Here is a 22,936-nt window from a genome sequence, read left to right on the forward strand (position 1 = left end):
CTTTGAGAGTGTTTTCAAGAAAATCTATGAACAAAGATTGACATTAATAACTTTATTTTAAAAGATCTCTTCATGAGTAATTTCTGAAGTATTTTTAAAAGTCACTTACATATAATTTGACTTCATTGTGATTGCTTTCACGTTTGACAACCATGAATTCTGAGTGCTTTCTCACATTGCATACAGAGGTATAGGCCACAATATGACATCACTCAGGTTAGCATCTCTGTCACAGCTGAATTTTTACCCAATATTTTTTATATGTAATTACCCCCCAGAGGGGAATTTTGTTTGCAAAATGAAAGCATTACAGAAAATTCTTTCCAGACTGCCTATATACATAGAATTTCTCCCTTGTGTGCATTAATTCCTGTTTCATGGCATTTTTTTGTGCACCAAATGCTACTCACCATTGTTCAAATGCACAGAATTACTAGAATGAGTTCTTTCATGTTGTGACCATCTCTAGTGGTGGAAAATTTTCCTACATTGCTTACGCTCATAAGGTTTCTCCCCAATGTGGGATCTTCTATAAAATGAGAATTTATAAACAAATCCATTTATACATTTCGCAGTTTCTCTCTGCAGTAACTTTTTATATACACAAAAGCTACCATTATAGCTGAAAGACATCTCACATTGCTTAGACATTTTCAACACTTACGCATACTGAATGCTTTGCCACACTGTTTATATCCATGTTTCTGCCCAGGGAGAGTTCTTTCATGACTCAGTGTGAATTCTTTGATGTCTATTGAAGCCACCAATGTATCTGAATGCTTTTCCACATTGCTTACATACATAGGTTTTCACCCCAGTGTGAAGTCTTTCGTGTATTTTACAATATTCAGCTGTAGTGAATGATTTCTCACATTTGTTACATGTATAGGGTTTTTCCCCAGTGTGAGTTCTTTTATGTCTTTGATATTTACTGCTGGTACCGAATGCTTTCTCACATTGCTCACATACATAGGTTTTCACCCCAGTGTGAAGTCTTTCATGTATTTTACAATATTCGGCTGTAGTGAATGATTTCTCACATTTGTTACATGTATAGGGTTTTTCCCCAGTGTGAGTTCTTTTATGTCTTTGATATTTACTGCTGGTACCGAATGCTTTCCCACATTGCTCACATACATAGGTTTTCACCCCAGTGTGAAGTCTTTCATGTATTTTACAATATTCAGCTGTAGTGAATGATTTCTTACATTTGTTACACATATAGGGTTTCTCCCCAGTGTGAGCTTTTTCATGATTTTGACAATGATCTTGTCTGCTGAATGCTTTCCCACATTGCTTACATGCATATGGTTTTTCCCCAGTGTGAATTCTTTCATGCACTTTACAATATGAGGCTGTAGCAAATGATTTCCCACATCTGTTGCATACATAGGGTTTCTCCCCAGTGTTTGTTCTTTTATGTCTTTGACAGCTACGTGTACTGAATACTTTCTCACATGGCTTATGTACATATGGTTGTTTTCCAGTACGAATTGTTTTATGTTCTTTAAATGAATTACTAAGGGCTAATGCTTTTACACATTTGTCACTCACATGGTATTTCTCTCCAGCATACTTTCTAACATCTTTTTCAATATGGTATGAAGAAATAGAACTATTCTCATAGTGTTTGTGTACATATAAGCTCACCAAACTGTGATAACTCTTACGGATTTGAACACCATTAGATGTTGTGCAGGCTTTCACATTTTTCTTATGTACAAAGGTTTTCTGCCCAGGGTGAGTTTGTTCACTAAGATCAGAGCTGTCCTCCTCACATTGCCCATATAGATAGGCTTTCTCTCCAGTCTTCCTAATGTCATGCTTCTGAAAGGACTGGAAATCACTGCAGGTCATTACATCTTCATCAGATTTGTAATGCTGCTTTTTAATTTTTGAATAATTGTCTTCATCATATCTGTAAAGAAATACAAAGAAAAATATCAATCACAATGAAAAGGTCTCCACATTAACAATTGTTATTTACTATGACACATTTGGTGCAATGCCTGCTAAGAAATTCTGATGGTGAATTGACTTATTGCCCTGAAGAAAATCTTTGACAGTACTATTCATTCTAAAAAGGATAGATTTCATTTGGGAATTTTAAATTAGTATAGGATTCTAACACATAACATCATTTTAGATAATTTGTACAAATGACCCTTTCCACTCTCCCTTTTATCTAGCCAGCCTGATCATCTTTCTGATGTACAAAAAGTTAGGATTTCTGCTCTCATATCACCTCTCCTTACTTTTACTCCTCAAATATGCTTTTAGTTTCCCATTTAAGAGAAAACCTGTGATATTTCCATTTCTGTGTCTGCTTTATTTCACTTAAGGCACAACTCTTGTTTTCTTGGAAATGATATCAAGGTTCCTTATATGGCATACGTCTTCAGTGTAAAGAATTAAACATAGGTCTTAGGCAGAGTTACATTTGCTGATCTGTTATTTGTTATTTTGAAGGAGATTCTCACTGACTATCAATTTTCTTAGGCTGAATTTCAAGTTGTCATCCTGCCAACTCAGCATCCAAGAGTGCTGGGATTAAAAGAATGCACCACCGTGCTGAGATGACCCCACATTTTCTTTATCCAGACACCCAGTGATGCACATCTGGGCTCTTTTCAGAGCTTAGATAGTGTGAGTTGTTTCCACTATTAGATATTATGAATGCTCATTAACACCTTGCTTTGAGCAATACACTGTATAGATCACTATCATTTGATGACGTTAACATATTTCATAATATACTGAGAGAATCATTGAGCATAATGATATAATACTATTGTCTCAACTGTCCAGAAGTATCAGCAGGAGGATCACTCTGGGTTCCAGGCCAGTATGGGATACAGAGTAAGTTCAAAGTCAATCTGGATTACAGTATGAAATCATGGCTCAAAAGTAAAAACAAAAACAAACAAAACCAATAAAGCAAGCATATACTCATGGATATACACCTAAAACAATTTAAAGCATATTATTTTACTCAGTCTGAATACTGAATATTATGTTTCCATTTTATGTATTCAATAACAGAGTGGGAGAAATTTTAAACATGAACATCTTAATATTTTATAGGATATTTTCAAAGGACTTATTATGGTAATACTACCATTCATTTGCATTTTGAATATTGTTTCTATGTGAAAACTTTTCTAGCTCGAATGTCTCATATTCACATATATACATAAATGGATATTTTGAACATCAGTTGCTATCAAAATTCACAATTTTTTATTTCCTATATATCTGATTACAAAACTTAAATTTAGCCTCATACATTTCCATGATGCTGATCATGATGGAAATTTTTAGACTGATATATCAGATACTGTTGTTTGTTGCATAGCACCAGTACTACTTCAGATTGCTAGATTCAAATACTTTTCAGGGTTGGCAGATAATACAAAATCAAACCAATAATTTTCAGCCAGTGGCACATGGGCCATGCTAGACTCTGGCGCCTCCTGTGACTCCTACCATCCAGCAGATGACCCCACAGTATGCAGGAACTCCAACCAGCAGCATGCACAGGGCCAGATTAGACCCTGGACCCTCTCATGCCTCCTGCTATCCCAGAAGACCACCTCGTGGGGCCTGGGAACTGCAACCAGTGGCACACATGTAGCCAAACTAGACTGAGGCCCCTCCCATGACCCCCAATGTCTGGGAAGACTACCTCACAGGACCCAGGAACTCCTGCCAGTGGCATTGGTGGGCCTGGCCAAAACCAGGCTGCTCCCACGTCCCCACAGCCCTGGCCACCTACCTCAGGACCTAGGAATTGCAGCCCATGATGCATACCACTACAGTCCCACTGCTGCCATTGGGGACCACCCCCACCTCCTGGACCTAGTATTGCTGTTGATCTTCGGCTCCCACACTTCCCTCCCAGAACCTTGGACTGCAGTGGATTAACCATGTAATATTGAGGGGAGATGCAGTAAGAACTCAACAGGCTTTCATCAGTGAGGTGAGTTTGCCCCTAAAATAGGGAGAGTTTGCCACCTTCAGTGGCTAAACAGGAGCAATAGTGAAGCCCTCTCCAGAAGTAGGCCATAGGCAAGCTTGACATGTGGGTGGGTGAGTCCTTCCTCTACACAAAGAATAACAGGTAGGTTGGGCAGGGTCTTATGGCACACTATGCTCCACACCTGCAGAAAATTAAGAGGGCCTATGGAATACTCAGAGACACAGTAGGGTCCCAGCGGAGACAAACACTATAAACAAAGAGATCTGGGAACTCTGAACAGTCTGAAGACATCATAACAGCAGGAACTAGGGGTTGATTTCCATCAGTACTTCTAGCCTTGTCAGGCTAGGAACAACATAGGATTCACACAACAGGCCTTGCAGGGGCAATTCAGGTGGTTGGCCCACCTATTGTGGGACCCAGCAATTGGACAAACATCAACCTTACAGTAGGACACCAAAATATACACTACCAGCAGTTGACACTAGTGGAATTGAAGGACCAAATATTAACCCAAAAGGGGAAAATGGCAAAATGAAAAAGCAAAATGCAATCTCAAACATCTAGTCCATCAGAAGAAAGTACAGGTAACATTGAAACAGAGGACTTCAAAAGTAAAACAACAGAAATCTCTGAAAAGATAGCAAGTGAAGTAAAAAGAGACACCATGAGGCAATAGAGGAAATCAAATTAGAAGTAATCTCTCATGTAAAAACAGAAATAACAACCTTAATAAAGGAGTTGCTCAAAGCAGCTAGAGAAGAAATAGATGAAAAAGTACAGGAGCATGGGAAACTGATTGAAACCTTGAACATAGAAAACAAGCAGAATTCATGAAACAAACTCAAAGAGACATCCAAGAAACAAAAATTGTATTGAAAGCTGGCAAAACTGTTTAACTGAAGCTGAGGATAGAATTTCAGATCTTGAGGACAGGATCACAGTTAGCAATCATGAAAGGATAGAACTTCTAAAAATAACAAAAAAGCATGAAATGACAATCCAGCAACTTCAAGATGATGCCAATACAAACAATATACTACTAATAGACATCAGTTAAGATGATGGAGGCAATACAAATGACATAACTAAAATATTCACAGAAGTAAGAGCAGAAAATTTCCCAAATATGGGGAAAATCTACTATGCACATAAGTGACAAATATAGAACTCCAAACAATCACAACTAACATAAATCTACACCCAGACATACAATAATTAAGATCCCAGACATGCAGCATAAAAACAGAATACTAAAATCTGTTAGAGAAAAGACACAACTCACTTATTAAGGAAAGCTCATTACAATCATGGCAGACTTTTCAGCACAAACCCTCAAGTCAAGATCAGCTTGGAGTGAGGTTTTTCAAGCCCTGAAAGAAAAAAACTTTCAACCCAGACTGTTGTACCCAGAAAAACTTTCATTCAAATGTAATGGAGAAACAAGATATTTCCATGACAAAGAACAACTGAAGAAATTCATGTCCACCAAACCAATCCTAGAAAAGAATATTGAAAGACATACTAAATAGAGATAAAAATGATCACAATCCCCAGAACAACAACAGAAAGAAATCACCAGGTAGGAGAAGCAATTAAACAAGAGGGAAAAGCAGAAAGCAAACAACTGGAACATAACATGGCAAAGTCGAGCCAGGACATATTAGTTATATACATAAATGTAAAAGGCCTCAATTTACCTGTCAAAATAAATAGGTTGACAGAATGGATCAAGAAACAGGATCCCACAATATGATGTATATAAGAAATACATCTGACCCAAAAGGAAACTCATAGTTTAAAAGTTAAAGGATGGAAAACAGTATTCCATGCAACAGGAACCCAGAAAAAAGCAGGAGCAATTAGTCTATTTGCAGACAATGCGAACTTCAAACCTACAATCATAAAAGAGATAAAGAAGATCACTATTTACTCATCAGTGGAAAACTTAAAAAGGAAGAACTAACAATTATAAATATAAATGAACCAAATACAGGAGCATCCAACTATATAAGACAGATACTAACCGACATGAAAAACCAAATACACAAAAACACAGTTATAACACATGACTTTAATACCCTATTGTCACAGAGATAGATCAGCTAGACAAAAAGTCAGCAAATAAATAATATAACTGAATTATACCTGTGAGCAAATGGACTTAGTAGATGTTTACAGAGTGTTCCATCTAACCACATCAGAATATATATTCTTTTCAGCTGCACATGGGACATTCTCCAAAATAGATCATATATTATCCCATAAAATAATTTTAAGTAAATGGAAAGGTATTGAAATTATTCCATGCATAAAATCTGACCATAGCACACTGAGTTGGAAATTAATGGCAAAAGAAATTGCAAAACATGCATAAATCCATGGAAATTAAACAATAACCTTCTGAACAACCAGTGGGCTACACATGAAATTAAATAAATAAAGCAACACCTACAATTCAATGAAAATGCAGAAACAACATACTGTGATCTGTGGGATGCAATGAAATTGGTCTTAAGAAGGAAACATATAGCAATAAATTATCATATCAAGAAAATAGAATGAGCACAAATAAGCAACCTAATGCTTCTAGAAAAAGAAGAGCAAGTTAAACCCAAAGCTCACAGGATAGAGGAAATTGTAAAGATTAGAGCAGAAATCAATGCAATCAAAACTAAAAAATTCAAAGAATTAATGAATCAAAGAGCTGGGTTTTTGAGAAAATAAATCTCTAGCTAACCTTATCAAAAAAAAGAAAGAAAAAAACCCTAAATTTATGCAATAATGACTGAAAAGAGGGAAATTACTACAGATCCTATGGAAATTCAAAAGATCATGAATACCTACTTTGAAAATCTCTACTCACAATAGAGTGGAAAACACAGAGGAAATGGATAGATTTCTAGAAACATATGAACTACCAAAGCTCAACCAAGAAGATACAGCAATTTTGAATAACCTGTTATCAGATATTGAAATTGAAAATGTAATTAAAAGTTACCAAAGAAAGGATCAGGTCCTGATGGATTCACGGCTGAATTCTACAAGAAATTTAGAGAAGATTTGATGCCAATAGTCCTTAAACTCTTCAATGAAATTGGAAAAGGAAGCAATCGTCCTTAAGTCATGCCTGGAGGCAAGTATTACTCTGATACCAAAACCAGAGAAAAATCCAAACAAAAAGGAGAACTATAGGCCAATCTCAACAATGAACATTGGTGCAAAAATTTTCAATAAAATACTGGCAAATATAATGCACCAAATCACTGAAAAGATTACACATCGTGACCAAGTGGCATTCATTCCAGGAATGCAGAGATGGATTAACATGTGCAAATCAATAAAGGTAATACACCACATCAACAGAGCCAAAAACAAAAACCACATGGTCATCTCAATAGACGCAGAAAAAACTTCTGATAAAGTCCAACACATCTTCATGATAAAAACCCTTCAGAAACTCAGAATACATGATGTCTACCTCAATCTCATTATGTCCATCTATGACAAACCAACGGCCAACATTATACTAAATAGAATAAAATTGAAAGCTTTCACTCTAAAATCAGGAATAAGATACGGATGTTCAATATCACCACTCCTATTCACTATAGTTCTGGAAATACTAGCCAAAGCAATCAGACAAGAGAGAAAAATACAAGGAAGAAAGATGGGAAAAGAATAAGTTAAATTATCAATATGTGTAGATGACATGATACTCTATCTAGAAGACCCAAAAGCCTCCATTAAAAGACCACTAGAGATAATAAATTCAACAGCATAGCTGGATACAAAATCAATGTTCGAAAACCTATAGCATTCCTGTACATAAACAAAAACTCACTGAGAGAGAAATTATGGAAATACTGCCTTTCATAATAGCATCTAAAAAAAACGATATACCTAGGAACCAACCTACACAAGAATGTAAAAGACCTATATGCTGAAAATTATGCTATGTTAAAAAAGGAGATTGAAGAGGACATTAGAAAATGGCTCTTGGTTGGGAAGAACCAACATTGTGAAAATGGCCAAACTCCCAAAACTGTTATACAGATTTAATGAAATCCCAATCAAAATACCATTAACATACCTTACAGATCTAGAGAAAACACTCCTAAAATTCACTTGGAAACAGAAGGAACCTAGAATAGGAAAAGCAATTCTGGGCAACAAAGGCAAAGCAGGAGGCATCACAATTCCTGACTTGAAACTATACGACAAGGTCCCAGTAATAAAATCAGCAATGGTACCGGCAAAGAAATAGACCTGAGGATCAATGAAACAGATTAGAAGATGCAAACACAACTACAAAGACATTTAGCCACCTGATATTTGACAAAATGGCTAAACATGTTCACTAGAAGAAGGATAGCCTCTTTCATAAATGGTGTTGGTGGCCAGGGATTTAGCTCAGCAGCACAAATGCCTGCCCTGGCAAGCACAAGGTCATGAGTTTGATCCCCAGTGCCAAAAAATAAAAAATAAATGGTGTTGGAAAAATTGGTTCTCCACATGCCAAAGGCTGAAATTAGACCCATGTCTACTACCATGCACAAAACTAAAATCTAAATGAATCAAAGATCTAAATATTTAAATAGAAACACTAAATCTACAAGAAGGAAGGTAGGTAGACAAGGTAAGTAGAAATCTTAGAGTCATAGGGGTAGGCAGAGAATTCATGAACAAAACGCAAACTGCAGGGAAATACTTCAAAGGATCAGCAACTAGGATCTCATACTATTAAAGAGTTTTTTCACTTCAAAAGAAATCACCAACAAAGTGAATAAGAAACCCACAGAATGGGAAAAAAAATTTAACCAGCAGCCCCTCAGACAAAGGACTTATATCCAGAACACATAAAGAATTGAAAAACATCAAACCCCCCAAATTCAAAGACCCCCCTCCAAAAATGGGTATCTGAGATGAACACACAGTTCTCAGATGAAGATATACAAATGGCAAATAAATATATGAAGAAATGTTCACCATCACTGGTCATTTGAGAAATGCAAACTAAAACAGCATGAGACTTTATCTCACTCTGGAAAGACTAGCTCTCATCAAGATATCAACTGATAAACAAATGTTGGCAAGGCTGTGGGGAAATAGGAAGAGTTCTCTACTGTTGGTGGGAGTGAAGACTGGTGTAGCCACAATGGAAATCACTATGAAGATTTCTCAGAAGAGTAGGATTGGAAATTTCATTCAATCCAGCTATTCCCCTCCTATGTATTTTCCCAGAAAAACTGAAAAGGTCATGTCACAGTAATATATGCACACCCATGTTCATAGCAGCACAATTTGTAATAGTTAAATCTTGGAAACAACCAAAATGCCCATCAACTGCAGAGTGGATTAAAAGATGTGCTATTTTTATACATTGGTATATTACTCAGCTATAAAATAGGATGCTCTTGAGGCCCTCATAGGTAAATGGAGCCAACTGGAAACTATCCTAAGTGAAATAAATAAGAATCACATTGTGTCTCTAGTGTAAAAAGTATTAAGAACTGTAGAAGTAATAAAACTCAAAATGTGTAATTGCTATTGTAAAAAAGGACAAGTGGGGCTGGGGATTTAGCTCAGCGGCATAAGCACCTGCCTTGCAAGCAGGCGGTCGTGAGTTCGATCCCTGGTACCGAGAAAAATGAAAAAGACAAAAAAAAAAAAAAAAAAAAAAGGACAAGTAAGTACTCTATAGCATATAACTGCATGTATGTTTAAGTGTGTAAGATAGATAACCATATAACTAAGTTTTTATTGGAACATTGAGCAGAACTGTTTTCAGTCTCACTGTTTGAATGTCTACTTTGTATGCTTTAATTTTGTAATTTGAACAACTATTTCTAAGATGACAGTATATATAATTTTTCAACTAGTAATTTCTTAGTGTTTTTTGAAATTAAGTATTATTTCTACCCTTTTTACTGTTTTGCTTTTTTTCTCTTTAAATAAAATTTTTAAAAAATTAAACCACATGTATCTCTCAAATATTTTTGTGAGGTTAAATAACTTGGAATATAGTCTCATTTCTCCAGGTTCCTTTGTTGTAATATTTATGTTCACACACTGATCCTTGAGGAATATTTCTTTTCTCTTGCTTGTGTAAATTACCTTAGATTTCTTGTGCAATTTTTGTCCTCTTCTTTATTCTGCTTGCTATGCCATGCTCCTGTATTACAGACATAAAAATAAAACTTCACTATCATTGTATATAAAATGTCACTTATTCCAGTAATACTCATGATATAATTTAAGCAGGTCAGAAAATACTAACAAATGTTATAACTATTAATTTTATTAAACTACATTAGTGAGCAATAATTAATGCTTTTTTATATAAGAAAGAAAAATGTTATCCTCACCTATAGCATTAATATTCATAGATGTCTCCCACATCACATCTCTGTAGAGCTTCTTTTGGGATGGAGTCAGCAAATCCCACTCTGCTATGGTGAAGTTCACAGCTACATCCTCAAACGTCAGCGTCTCCTAAATAATGACAAATGTGCTGTAAGTTAGAAACATAACCTGATATATCTCAGCTCCTCTCATAAAAAGTCTGAGGTTCATTCTTTCAAGTATTAACTGCATTGGTCATCAAAACATGAGTGAATTCAAATATAATCACTCAGTAACATTGATACTAGCCTATAACATGTTGCCAAAGGAATCATAACTGTAGCATGGCCTATCCCGCAAGGTTGCCTGCCCTGTACTTTTTCACCGACCTTAAATCAAAACTCAAAGAAGGAGTCTGTAAATCATCACAGAACAATAAAATCTCTCTTTTTGTATATAGTGATTCATAACATTGACTTCATCCTTTAAATTTAATCAGCATTTAGAATCTTGAACCTGGTTTAGATAAACATTTATTTGACTATGAAAGGTTAATGAATAACTAAAATTTAATGAAAGGAAAGGTTTATTTGACCATTCTATAGACACAAAAAAAAATAGGGAAAGGGTAACTATAAACCTATAGCTCAGGGATACCAAATTATCTCTTTGTATTAAAAATTTGATTAGGGTGTGAGAAAAGGTAATATGGGAAAGAATATATATGAAATGTTTGAAATGCAATGAAAATTGAGGTACAGCAAAGTAACTACTCACTAAATACAAAAGGAAGAGTTCATCCCAGTGAGATAGTATATGCCTATTCTCCCAGCACTTGAGAGTCTGATGGCAGTGGATTATCATGAGTTTCAGGATTGCTATGAGTTCCATGTCCAGCCTGGGCTATGCAGTAATGTCTTACAAAGTGAGACCACTCATAAAATGAGAATGAGAAACAATTCACAGTCATTTCTAAATCGCATCTTTGTGATGTGCAAGGTTATAGCTCAGTAGCACAAACACCTGCATAACATGTGCAAGGCCCTGAGTTCATTTCCCAATACGAAAAGGAAATAAACTACACACCCCTTTTACTGGTTCAACAATTATGGATGAAAGTTAGAAAAAAAAAGATTATAAACATTCAATACCTGTGAGCAAGGAAACACTGTGCATAATATACATGAAAAACATTCAAAATCTAACATTCATATCAGTGGATGATTCATAGAGAATGCCAAATGAATCTCAGGAAATCAAGAAAACCTATGGATCCACATGGAAGTAAAATATTGTTTCATGATTCAGCTATGTTATGAATCTCAGGGAGAAAGCACAATGTGTTTCATTTACATTCAGTGTGAGACAGGTATGTCCTCAGAAATCTGAACTGTATGCTCTCCTAGCCTATGTGCATTGGCAAACTATTGAAATGGGAATGATAAGCATGATTGACTTTGGAATTTATACAGAAAAACACTCAATGAAAAAGTTTCCTCAGAAGAAAGTCAAGGAGCCATGAAAATTAGATGAAACTGAAATCCATGAAAATAGTTTAAAAAGAACACATTTATGGGGAATACAACATAAACATCTTGAATACAGAGTTAAGATTAATGAACACAAATCTAAAAATAAGTTAAAACTTATCTGATTCAAGAGAAACACTAATAGAAAAGAAAGTCCTAATCACATTTGTGAAAATTACCAAAAATTATTGAAGTATGAAAGAACAAAATAATTAGATTTATTGAAGAATCAAGGATCAGCTGCTAAATCCCACACTCTACTTTACTATGAAGTTTATGAAAATCCACAGATGAATGACTCCTTCCTAATGTAAAGAAACTTTATGCTGGGATTGCTAGGAACACACGTGATTCTTTTCAAGTGAATTCAAGTCAGAAACTGTGATCAAGAAACTAAGGCCTTGATTCACATACCAGGACTTGTAAACAACGGTGAGAAGTGACTAAATCAAGAAATACAGGGTCTCACAAAATATTTCTCTGTGCAATTTGTATGGTACTTCCTGAAAACTTAAAGGGAAGAAGCAAAAAGAACCGTCTCCATGAAAAAGCACACACTGCAAACTTTGGAAAATTTCCAAAGAAGGAGAGTTGTCATCAATAATACAATAATAACTTCTGACATAAAGAAATATTTTCATTCCTTGCCTAAGACCCAATGGTGAAACTTTCTGAATACACCTGGGAAACTTTCATTGTTATCATTGAATCTTAACAAAAGTTTTGAGAATAAAATGTGCTTTAAATGATTTAAACAGTAAATTACAATACAGGTCTTATTGATTAATATCTGTTTATCTGCTTTCAGACATAAAATGATGAGACAGTTTCCATATTAGGTAGCAATAAGCAAAGTAAGCTGCAAATATCAGTGCAACAAATCCACAGCTAGCGGTGGTGTAATGCTAAGTTCACCAACAGGAGAACTGATCACACTATCAGGAGAGCAGGTAACATTATCAGAAGAAGAGGTTAGATTAAAAGGGACTGAGACAACAGGTATCAGAACTGATCAATAGCTAGAGCCCTGGGTAATGAGCAAATACTCTGACCACCTGGAGAACAGTGGTTATTATGTGGACACGGATGAGGATATATTAAATAGAATGCTACACAAAGAAATACCTGGTTGGCACTGATTCAACAAAATCTACTGAAGCTACATTAGGTTGACTATATTCAATATGCACTTCATAGTAAATAAGATTTACAATCATCCCATGAGGATACAATCAGCAGTTCTTTAAAAACAAGTATCATTCACTAAATACATATCCCACTACCCAGAGCAACAAACTACATAAACAGAAATAGGATTGGAAGAGAAAAGTCAGTCATTTACAAGTATATAATTGAGAATTCAAAACAACTCCATCAGTAATTGACAGCTTAAGAAGGCAGAGAAACCTTTAAAGCCACAGGTAAAATCAACAAGATCACAGTTCAAAGCAATTTATCAAATAGGTTCTATGTGATGCTTTATCACAGAAAGCCATAGCACACTGTACTCTTAACAAGCCAAGAAGTATTCACACATGTAGCCCAGGTTCAGAGTAGCAATGCAGAATGTAACATAATCAGAGGAGTGGAAGTCATGCAAAGCAGGCTTTGGCACAATTCCTGAATGAAATTAGAAAGGAAAAACAGAACATATTATGAATACTATTAGAATGAGAGACCAAGTCACAAATTTTTAGATGACACATGTTCAAAATAATAGCTTAAATAATTAATAAGGTTTTCACAATCCATGACAATGAATGTACATTTTGCATTATTTCAGTTACTCAAAATTGATGCCTCAGAATATAATAAAAACAATGAATGTAAGTACTGGAAAAAAAACAAAGACTTCAATTTCAGAATATTAGAGAACACAGGGCAGAGGGAAGCTCATCAGTGGGGTTGTGAGCTGAGTGCATCGTATCTTCCTGAATCTCAGTCTCTAGGAAGCCTGAGACTAGGGCAAGCAGTGCCCATAACAGGTCTGTCCCTGAGCCTCTGGAAGCCGAGTTCCCAGAGAGAACTAGAGAAAGCTACTGCAATATAAATATGCTAATCACTCCACAGAATATAGGATATTTCATTGCTCTATATTTGTGCAGATTCTAAACAACAGTAGAGAAGAAACTCTTGAAAGTATTATAGGCAGAGCCTGGGATCAAGTTCAGTGGTGTAAGCAACTGCCTGGCAAATGAGGCTGTGAGTTTGATCCCTGGTACAAAAAGATTAGAGCATTATTGTAATTAATGTAATCAATACATTAAAATCTAGAGGACAGAAATCCTACAGTGATATCAATGGACACAGGCAAAATACAAGAAACAAATTAAAATTATCAGAATAAGGTAGAATGCATGCAGATGTGTTCACTTTCAAATACCATCAGTGTGTATGTTGAAAAAAAGTTCCAACAAAAAGTTAAAATAATCTATAAGAGGGGCTGGGAATTTAGTTCAGTGGCATCATCGCCTACCTTGCAAGTGCAGGGTCGTGAGTTTGATCCCTTATACAAAAAAAAAAAAAAAAAAAAAAAGAATCTACAAGAAAATATCCTGAGACTGAAATACAGATATGTGCCATGTAAATATTTGTCAGGTATAAACAGTTGGGTTGGAAATTATGAGTATTACATCCTATGCAGTTCACATTGACATAACTTCAACAACGTAAAAACCACATACGAAACAGTGATGAAAAGCATAAAGTCCTACCTCATTCAGCATGTCCTTTTTGAACAATGTTCATTAATTTTCAATGAATTATAGCAATTACATGAATGATGGTGCTTTTCTCTCTGTACTCAGAGAAAAATTGCTTTTACAAGGTCAGGTATACAGCTCAGCAGCATAATGCCTGCTTGGCAATGTGAGGTTTGTCAGTTTGATTCCCAGTTTTAAAAAATTGAATGTGTATGTGAATTCCCTACTTCAAAGTGATCAAACATGTGGGTTTAACAGGCAATTGCTCTACAAGTTGTCCTTTATGGAATTGTTTCACCTCCTGTTAAATTCCTATCAATATATCCAACTTTTAGCACTATAAGCAATAGAAGGTAATGTATTCAACAGTTTATTCATTTATCACATGACTCTAGATCTAAGTCAGAAGTTTACACGTGCCTGGCAGGGACTTAACACTGATTTTCATCATAGCCAATCTTGTAAATAAGTGTAAAATTTATTTACATTAAACTCTAAAAAAATTCTTATGTGATTTTTAGACATCCCTAAATGACTTTGGAATTGCGAGGAAGTGATTTTAATTTTGGAATTCACCATCATGACATTGAAGCCCAATGTATAGGACATAGTTTATTTGTTTGAGACCTCTTATTTAAACTCTTATCAAATTTAACATAATTAGATATATCTGGCACTTCCTATTGCTGGGATAAAATATCCAACAACATCACCTGACTTTATATCACAAAGGAATCTATTCTATACTGATGAAAACTAACCCTAGCAGGGGGGCAGAATGAGAGTTGTATGCAGCCCCACCCTCAACCCCTTCCCTGTGATGAGGCAAGAACCTAGCATGGTAAATTTTCCATAATACCCATTTCCTTCTAAAGGGTAGAAAGTCTCTCTCTCTTTCTCTCTCTCTCTCTCTCTCTCTCTCTCTCTCTCTCTCTCTCTCCCTCCTCTGAATTGAGAAGGGTCTCAGACTGCCCTTGAGCTCACATTGTAGACCAGGCTGGTCTTAACTAGCAATGATCCTCCTGCCTCAGTCTCCTGCCTCAGCCTCCTGAGTGCTGGGATTACAGGCATGCACCACCACACCCAGCTTCAAAAATTTCTCTCTGCTGGCTTATTAATTTTTCCAAAGTAATATATTATCTCAATATCCCTGATGTTTAGACTTCTATTGTCACATTTTGTGAGTTTGAAGACACCTGGGTTATTAGGAAAGACATGTCTGGATGCGTCTTCATATGTTGAGGAAGCATGACCTATGAGATTACATCTGGTGCATGGCCCTGCCCCTCAGGCCTCTTTCTCTGCTGAAGAAGTTCCACTGGAAAGTTGAAGGTTTGATTCTGACAGCATGAGAAGACCTGAGGCAAATATCCCAAGGCAATGACAAACACCTGTCTTCATGCAGAGAAAAATAAGACTTCTGTTCTGCTTATTATTCCACTCAGGTCATACTGGTTGTTGTCAAGAACATACAAAGTGGGCCATTTGCAGTGCACTATAAACTAGTTATCCATAAAGAAGTACAGAGCTTTAAAAATGGACCAGCAGACTCATGCTCATTATGAGATACACCACGGTAATCATCGCAAAACCCTCATCTTTATTTTGCTATGAATTCACTTCACAGATATTCTTCATCTATAATTTTCTGACTCAATCAAATCTTTCAGGAAGAAAAAGCAAACATTTTACCAAAAAAAAAAACCTATAACCACCAAAATCACTTCCTCAGAAAGAAGAAATCCACGAAATTCTGTTCATGAGACACAAGCTTTCTAATATTCTGCAGCTTGTCATACTCAAGAGTACTACATGATACTCATGGATTTAAAGCAATAATTTATATCAAGAAAAAATCAAATATTCCCAAATCTTATTTTTAAACAGGAAAATTGATCATGAAATATCCAACGTGAATTGTCCATTTTTTCCTGTGCCTAGCCTCCTCCCCATTCTATTTGAATGCCCCAGGTGCTCTCTAGTGATTTCCATCCTCTTTTTGTCTTTGTAAACTCTTTCTGTATGGACACACAACTATGCATGTAGCCAGCGCTATAATAAATTCTAGGTAACTTAGGAGTTCCTACCCCTTCAAAAAAGTGAAACTGCCCAAAGATTGAATGCTTCTGAGGCCAAATCACACCACTCAATTGAAATTATAAACATTAACCAGTGTTACCGAGCCTATGATGACATTAAAATGTATATTACAAAAATACTTGTTATAGCTAATTCTATAAGCCTAAAGCTAACCACTCAGGTCAGTTTCTGCCTTGAAAATTTCCATTTTATCATCTTGTCTGGGAGATACATGTCAAATAGTATGACTAGAGTGGACCACATCAGTACAATAATAGTTTTTAAAAATTCAAGGAAACAAAGACACAAAATACCCACAGTAGTTTCACATTTCCAAATAGGATTACACTGCTCTCCTGACAAAGCCACTCAGGAGAAACAGGTGAATACAGCACTCCAAACAACTGGGTAAGGCTCACATTCTACAGGGACAATACAAAGACTTGAAGGAAAAACGTAGAGGTGATATTTGAGTTTCAAAATGAAAATGACTTGATCAACCTAAAAGTAACTGTCAACAAAATATATTTTTATGGATAAATCAGGCTTTCCAATTTATTTTAAAGATAGTAAAATACAATAAGCAAAACAGAACAAAGCCAATCAAGACAATGCAGCAAAATTGGTAAAGAACTTTAGAGCAGGATACTGGGAAAACAACAATAGCTACCATAGTATATCTTGTTATCTTTACAATATTTGCCCATTCCAAAAGGTATAGCAAAATCAAACCAAAACAAAACACAGTAAAACCAATCAAAACAGAACATTGAATAAAGCAAAACTACTCATCAGAAGAAACAAAACAGTGAAAACAGTATTGGACTTCAAAGACAAGACAGAAGGAAATCCTCCATATTTGCTATATTGCATACTATCATCCTCCAGAGAGATGCTCAGACTGCTGGCCCCAGGCCTGCATAATCAAGCAAGCAATAAAAGTGTTTAGTTGCTTTATGTACCTTAGTTCCTATCAACTCAGGTTGTCTTCCAAACCATCTGGTTGATAAGGGGTGGGGGAATATCAAAATGTAAATATGCACAAAAACAAACCCAATATTGCAAACACCATTGCCAATCATTAGATTTTTTGAACCTGCTGAACACACATGCCTCAATCAGTACATCATATACAACAGATTTATAATACAACAATAAATACTGCATGTACATGACTGAATGCAGTACACTGTGAATGCAGTACACTAGCTGTTCACCCCTAATGTCCTGTCTCCAAGACCAGAGACTCACTGCTATACCCCCTACATCAACACATAAGGCTTTGCATTGTGCCATGTACCACTTGTGGAAACTATGAGTAAATTTAAAAATTAGATATACATTTAAAGTGCAAAAATTTCTCTTCATTATCTAAGGGCCTCATGGACTTTAGAAAAGATAATTTGGAGTGGACCTAAACCCACAATGTGCATCTCATATTGAAAAAACTCTTGCTCAGTTATCCATGGTGGCCTTGGTTTTTAAACACTCCTAAATATCCCATGAGGCTGACATTAAAGTTGTGCACCACCGTGACTCAGTGTTGCTTACTATACCCTAACGCTGAATTCTTGGTGTAATTTGGTGATGTAGGAACAAAAACATTAAACTGGGCATGGTGGCTCATGCCTGTAATACCAGCACTTGGGAAGCTGAGGCAGGAGGGTCATCGTGAGTTGAGACCAGCCTAGGCTACAAAGTGAGCTCAAGGCCAGCCTGAACTGCATAGAGAAACCCTGTCTCAAAAAGACAAAAAAAAAAAAAAAAAAAAACATTGACTGAGGCATGGCCTTGCATGCCTGAATTCCTAACACTACAGGATATGATGCATGAGTCTCTCAGAGTTAAAGACAGACTGAACTACAGAAGGAGACCCAGTGCCCTCCACAAAGCAGAAACACAACACTGAAACAAACAAGGTAGCATATGTCTGTCAACTTAACAGTCAAGATGGTGGCAAAGTCTCAACACTGCTTGCCACCTTGGGCAAATCAGCATGGCCTTATCTCAAAATGCATCAAAAAAATTTAAAAGTATAAGATTTCTAAATTTTTGCCTTTTTTTTTTTTTAATCAGTACCGGGGATTGAACTCACGGCCACACACTTGCAAGGCAGGCACTTATGCTGTTGAGCTAAATCCCCAGCCCAGATTTCTAATTTTGGAGGATGTAGGTAAGGACCAAATTTCTGAGCTCAGTCAGTGGACAATAAGAAACAACACTTATGCCTTGAAAATCTTGGTGTTCAACAGAAACTCCTTCCCATTCTACTTCAGCTGTGATCTCCAATGTTAATACTAGTCTAATTTCCTGTCTTACCTCAGAAATGATTGAGTGAGCTCATCAGTACACACAGAAGTATTTATCCATGACTAAATTTCCCTCCTTTCTATAGGCCTGTGACCCTTTTCCTACTCTCAGACCTAGCAAGCAGAACTTCAATGCTGTCACACTAGGTCAAGCTCACCTCAGAAGTCCTTTACTATTATGGCTGCTGACTGGGCCTCCCTTCCAAAGGCCCCTGCTCTCCCATTTCCTCTTTAATTACCTTGGATCTTCTTATTCAAAAAGCACTTTTGTTCTTATTCTTTATTACTCATAAAGAGTAATACTCCTTAACCCTACTTCAGTAAAAATCCATCTCAGTGGTTTTTTTGTTTGCTTGTTTGGGATTTTTTGTTGTTCTTTAGAGACATGGTCTCACAATGTGCTTCAGAATGCTCTTGAGCTCTAGGCTTCTCTCAAATTTACAAGGATTCTCCTGAATCAGCTTCCTGAGTGCTGGGATTATAGGTGTGTATTACCACACCCAGCTCAGTGTTTCAATTTCAGGTTAATCTCCCTAGCACAGTCCAAAAACTACAGCAATTTTTCAGAGATAACATCCATTTCTCTTTCCACTCTCATATTTATCACATTTAAATATCCCTGTAGATCCCAGTTTGCTGTGTTTCTCAATGTATGATTAACAGATATCACCTTCAGGGAGTTGTTCTATGCAGGAACACTTCCCCTCACAAGCTAATATATCACCATCCCCTGTATAATGCTCAGCATTGTACATTCTATGAAAAATCATGCTTCCATCATCCAATTGTAAAGAGCAGCTAATTTACTTAGCTTCTAAAGATGGCACTAGCAAAGTAAACAGCCTGAGGTAGAGTTAGGAAATTAGTGCCTTTGATAAGAGTTAAAATGAGGATAGACAATGACTTAGGACTTTGAACCAGCAGTAAATTTTGTCCCCCCAGTAAAATGCAGACTCCTGTCTACTATGGTGACTTCCAGCTGCTAATTACTGAGCTCCTGAGATATCAGAAAATGTTTACACAAACAGCCAGTTTACCTCTAAACCCTGTGTCCTTTAGACCTTGCAGGCTGAAGAAAAGGGGTACAGAGCCTCAACTCAAAGTGGTTCTTTTTGCTGAGTGTGATGACTCAAGACTATCTTCTCATACTCACTGGAAGCTGATGGGGGAGGATGGCCCAGAGTTCAAGGCCAGGATAGACAACCATATACACTTTGTATTCAACAAATAAAAGATAAAACAGAAAATAAAAAGAAAGAAAGATAAGATAGCTAGATAGGGATCTATTTTATATTTTAAATCCATAGAGCCCAGTGTAACCGGTGGGCTGACTACCCATGTGGGAAGGATTCCAGAAGTGAAGAAGCTGTTCTCATTTCTTATTTTGGTTCCAGAATTTGACACTCAGTACTGTGAGCTTACAAGTTCTGTTCATGCAGTAACATCACTGTGAGTAAAGGTCTCACATAAGGAATTCAAACGATAATTTTTTCTCATTTTGAGAACAGAACCTAGATTTACCCCAAAACTACTGCATTCCTCAAACTGGTGGAGACACAGCTGTGCCTGGGGCTTTCCAAGAAGGCATTCTGGGCTTACAATGGTTCTGTTACAGGCAGCTAAGCTAGTTAAAATATTATAGGCAGTCAGACAGGGCTAGGTCTGGAAGAAGCCAGCACAGAGGACCAGATGTCTTGTGACCTTTGAAGAGACACACACTTCTCCTTTGGGCCAGATCTCAAGACCAAAGGCAAAACAAATGCAACCATACTCTTAAATATAAACCTTAGGGATTAGGATTACCTTGAGAAGCCAAGAATCACCATCCCAACCCCCTACAGAAAGAGTCATTGATTCATAAGAATGCTCACTTGCTAAGTGACTGACTTCCCCATTTGTCCCAGATTTGGCCAGTTTTACCTGAACAATTAAACTTGTAGGTTGACCACAGCTCTGCCCCACCTGATTCCCATCTACTTTGCAAGTTCCCACTTTACCCCACCTTAGACCGACATCACCTCATGGTTTTATTTCATTAAAAATCCCTAGAAAAGACAATCCCTGACAACCCACTTGGGACCCCTTTTGTCTCTCTCAGACAGAGGCTTTGTTTCTCTCAATAAATACTTCTGCCTATAACCTCCATTGTTCCTAAAATTCATTCTTTGATTTTAGAAAACACAAATGCGTACCAGACAGATAGTAGGTCAAGAGATTCATTCCGCCATATCAGTTCTACTCATTTCCTTCCAGAACTCCCACAATTCCATATCATTCCCAGCCCCAGTATCATCAAGTTACCATCCTGTGGCTTGAGGGTTTCCAAAGATCCTTTGCAGCACACAGAAAGAAGTCACAGACTCCAGAGGGGTAGTCAGCTGAGGGTTCTCAGCACTGAACTCACAGTGAATACTTTCACAGCAGGACCTGGAAGAGCCCGCCTCCCTTGGCCCACCTGATTGGTTGTGCAGCCAGCCCCACCTTTATTGATGTTTGCCTCTGATTGGGTGTGCAGCCAGCCCCACCTTTACTGATGATTGGCTCCTGATTGGGTGTGCAGCCAGCCCCACCTTTATTGATGATGGATCCGTGTGTGTGTGTGTGTGTGTGTGTGTGTGTGTGTGTGTGTGTCTGTGTCTGTGTGTCTGTGTGTGTCCTGTGATGTCACCTTTGCCTGTCATGATTAATACTTCCATTTAAGGGCTTTATTCCTGGCTTTTTAGACCTATCCTGGGTTTTCTAAAGGGCTCAGTGTGCTCTCCTGAAGTTGGGTCCTGAAGGTTCCCAGGTAAATGTCCTCTGGAAGAACCAATCCCTTGATGAGATAAAAGGTTATTTGGCCAGGTCAGACCAAAACACATTGGAATGCTAAGAGCTGTTGTCAGGAAAGAGGCAGGAGGCTTTATTGCCCAGATTTTCACTGGGTCTTTCTCAGTCTGCTCCTTTTCTTTCAACTAATTAATATACATATACCAAGAGAACTCCACTACAGTGTGAATAAAGAAACTACACATAAATGGTAATATATTTCTGGGAAAAAGTAAAGATGAAAGCAAATCAAACAATCCAACTGCTTCAAACAACCTTCATACTGTATCCAGTCATACATCATACCTAAATTTTAAAGATAAACACAGCCAACCACAAGGTTCATAATGACTGCTACAATAGAGCCCCCACTTGATCCACTAGATTGCTTCTCAACATTAAGTGTGACATATAAAAATACTTTAGAATGTAAATAAAAACATTTTTCACATATGGGTATATATTCCACTCTAAGGTCACTATATTAGTGCATTAGCCCATCATTTAATTATTGGCTTGACTTTGTATCTAAGGGTGCTTTTAACCAACCCACAAATTTTAGATCTAAAACACAGATAGGACAAAAGAAAACCTAGTGAAACTGATGTAGGAATTCACAGGCAGGAAATAGTACCTGAGCTGGGATCTCAGGGCCTGGCACAAGTTCCAGTTACAGGGCTTTGTTGCCTCTATAATAAGTGCAACCAGAAACAAAGGCGCTCAGTTATCTGGGTTGGGACCCACTGCCTTCTCACAGGTTGCTGTCTGACCCTCATTTCTTTTCTTTCTTCTGAATGTTTTCATTTTTCCCTTTGAATCTTGCTATCTCTAAGCCTTTATTGTTATGAATGTTACATTTCCTGGTTGGCTATATGGCACCAGTAGGGTGCTCTGTGAAAAATCATAGCTCTTCTGTTTTATAGATTTCAATTATTGAATATCCCAGAACCTTTTACCCCCTTTTTTATTTTCCAATAAAATAACAAAAATATCTCTCCCAAGTTCCTGCTTTTGTTCACAACTATATTCCTTGTGAGTTTGAGTCCCTGATCTCAGTTTCTACCAAATTAACAGGTTCAATACAATGTCTCTGTAATGATTACTAGTTGCCTAATAATAATGTTATATTTTTGCTATCTACCTAATAACATCAACTTTTGAATAAGTGATTTTCTTATAAATGTG

At 36.8% G+C, this 22,936-nt stretch overlaps 1 protein-coding gene across 1 annotated transcript; it reads right to left on the reverse strand.

Moving 5' to 3' along the window:
• Positions 1-37: 37 nt before the first annotated feature.
• On the reverse strand, positions 38-21,379 carry LOC134477262 (zinc finger protein 431-like). The gene is made up of 4 exons (XM_063254465.1): positions 21,245-21,379; positions 10,348-10,474; positions 10,097-10,154; positions 38-1,918 (listed from the first exon to the last, which is right to left on the reverse strand). The coding sequence occupies exons 1-4, from the start codon at positions 21,245-21,247 to the stop codon at positions 724-726; spliced, it is 1,383 nt and encodes a 460-aa protein (XP_063110535.1). The 5' UTR covers positions 21,248-21,379; the 3' UTR covers positions 38-723.
• Positions 21,380-22,936: the final 1,557 nt, after the last annotated feature.

Source organism: Cavia porcellus, unplaced genomic scaffold, assembly GCF_034190915.1.
Source record: "Cavia porcellus strain 051 isolate PalLab524CR breed Dunkin Hartley unplaced genomic scaffold, mCavPor4.1 scaffold_8, whole genome shotgun sequence".
Classification (NCBI taxonomy): domain Eukaryota; kingdom Metazoa; phylum Chordata; class Mammalia; order Rodentia; family Caviidae; genus Cavia; species Cavia porcellus.

Excerpts from the sequence above, each read along its gene's own strand:
- LOC134477262 (XM_063254465.1), bottom strand. Across the intron at positions 10,155-10,347 it reads TATGAATATTAATGCTATAG|GAGCATGGCATAGCAAGCAG; the intron begins GTGAGGATAACA and ends TCTGTAATACAG. Across the intron at positions 1,919-10,096 it reads AATTGCACAAGAAATCTAAG|ATATGATGAAGACAATTATT; the intron begins GTAATTTACACA and ends ATTTCTTTACAG.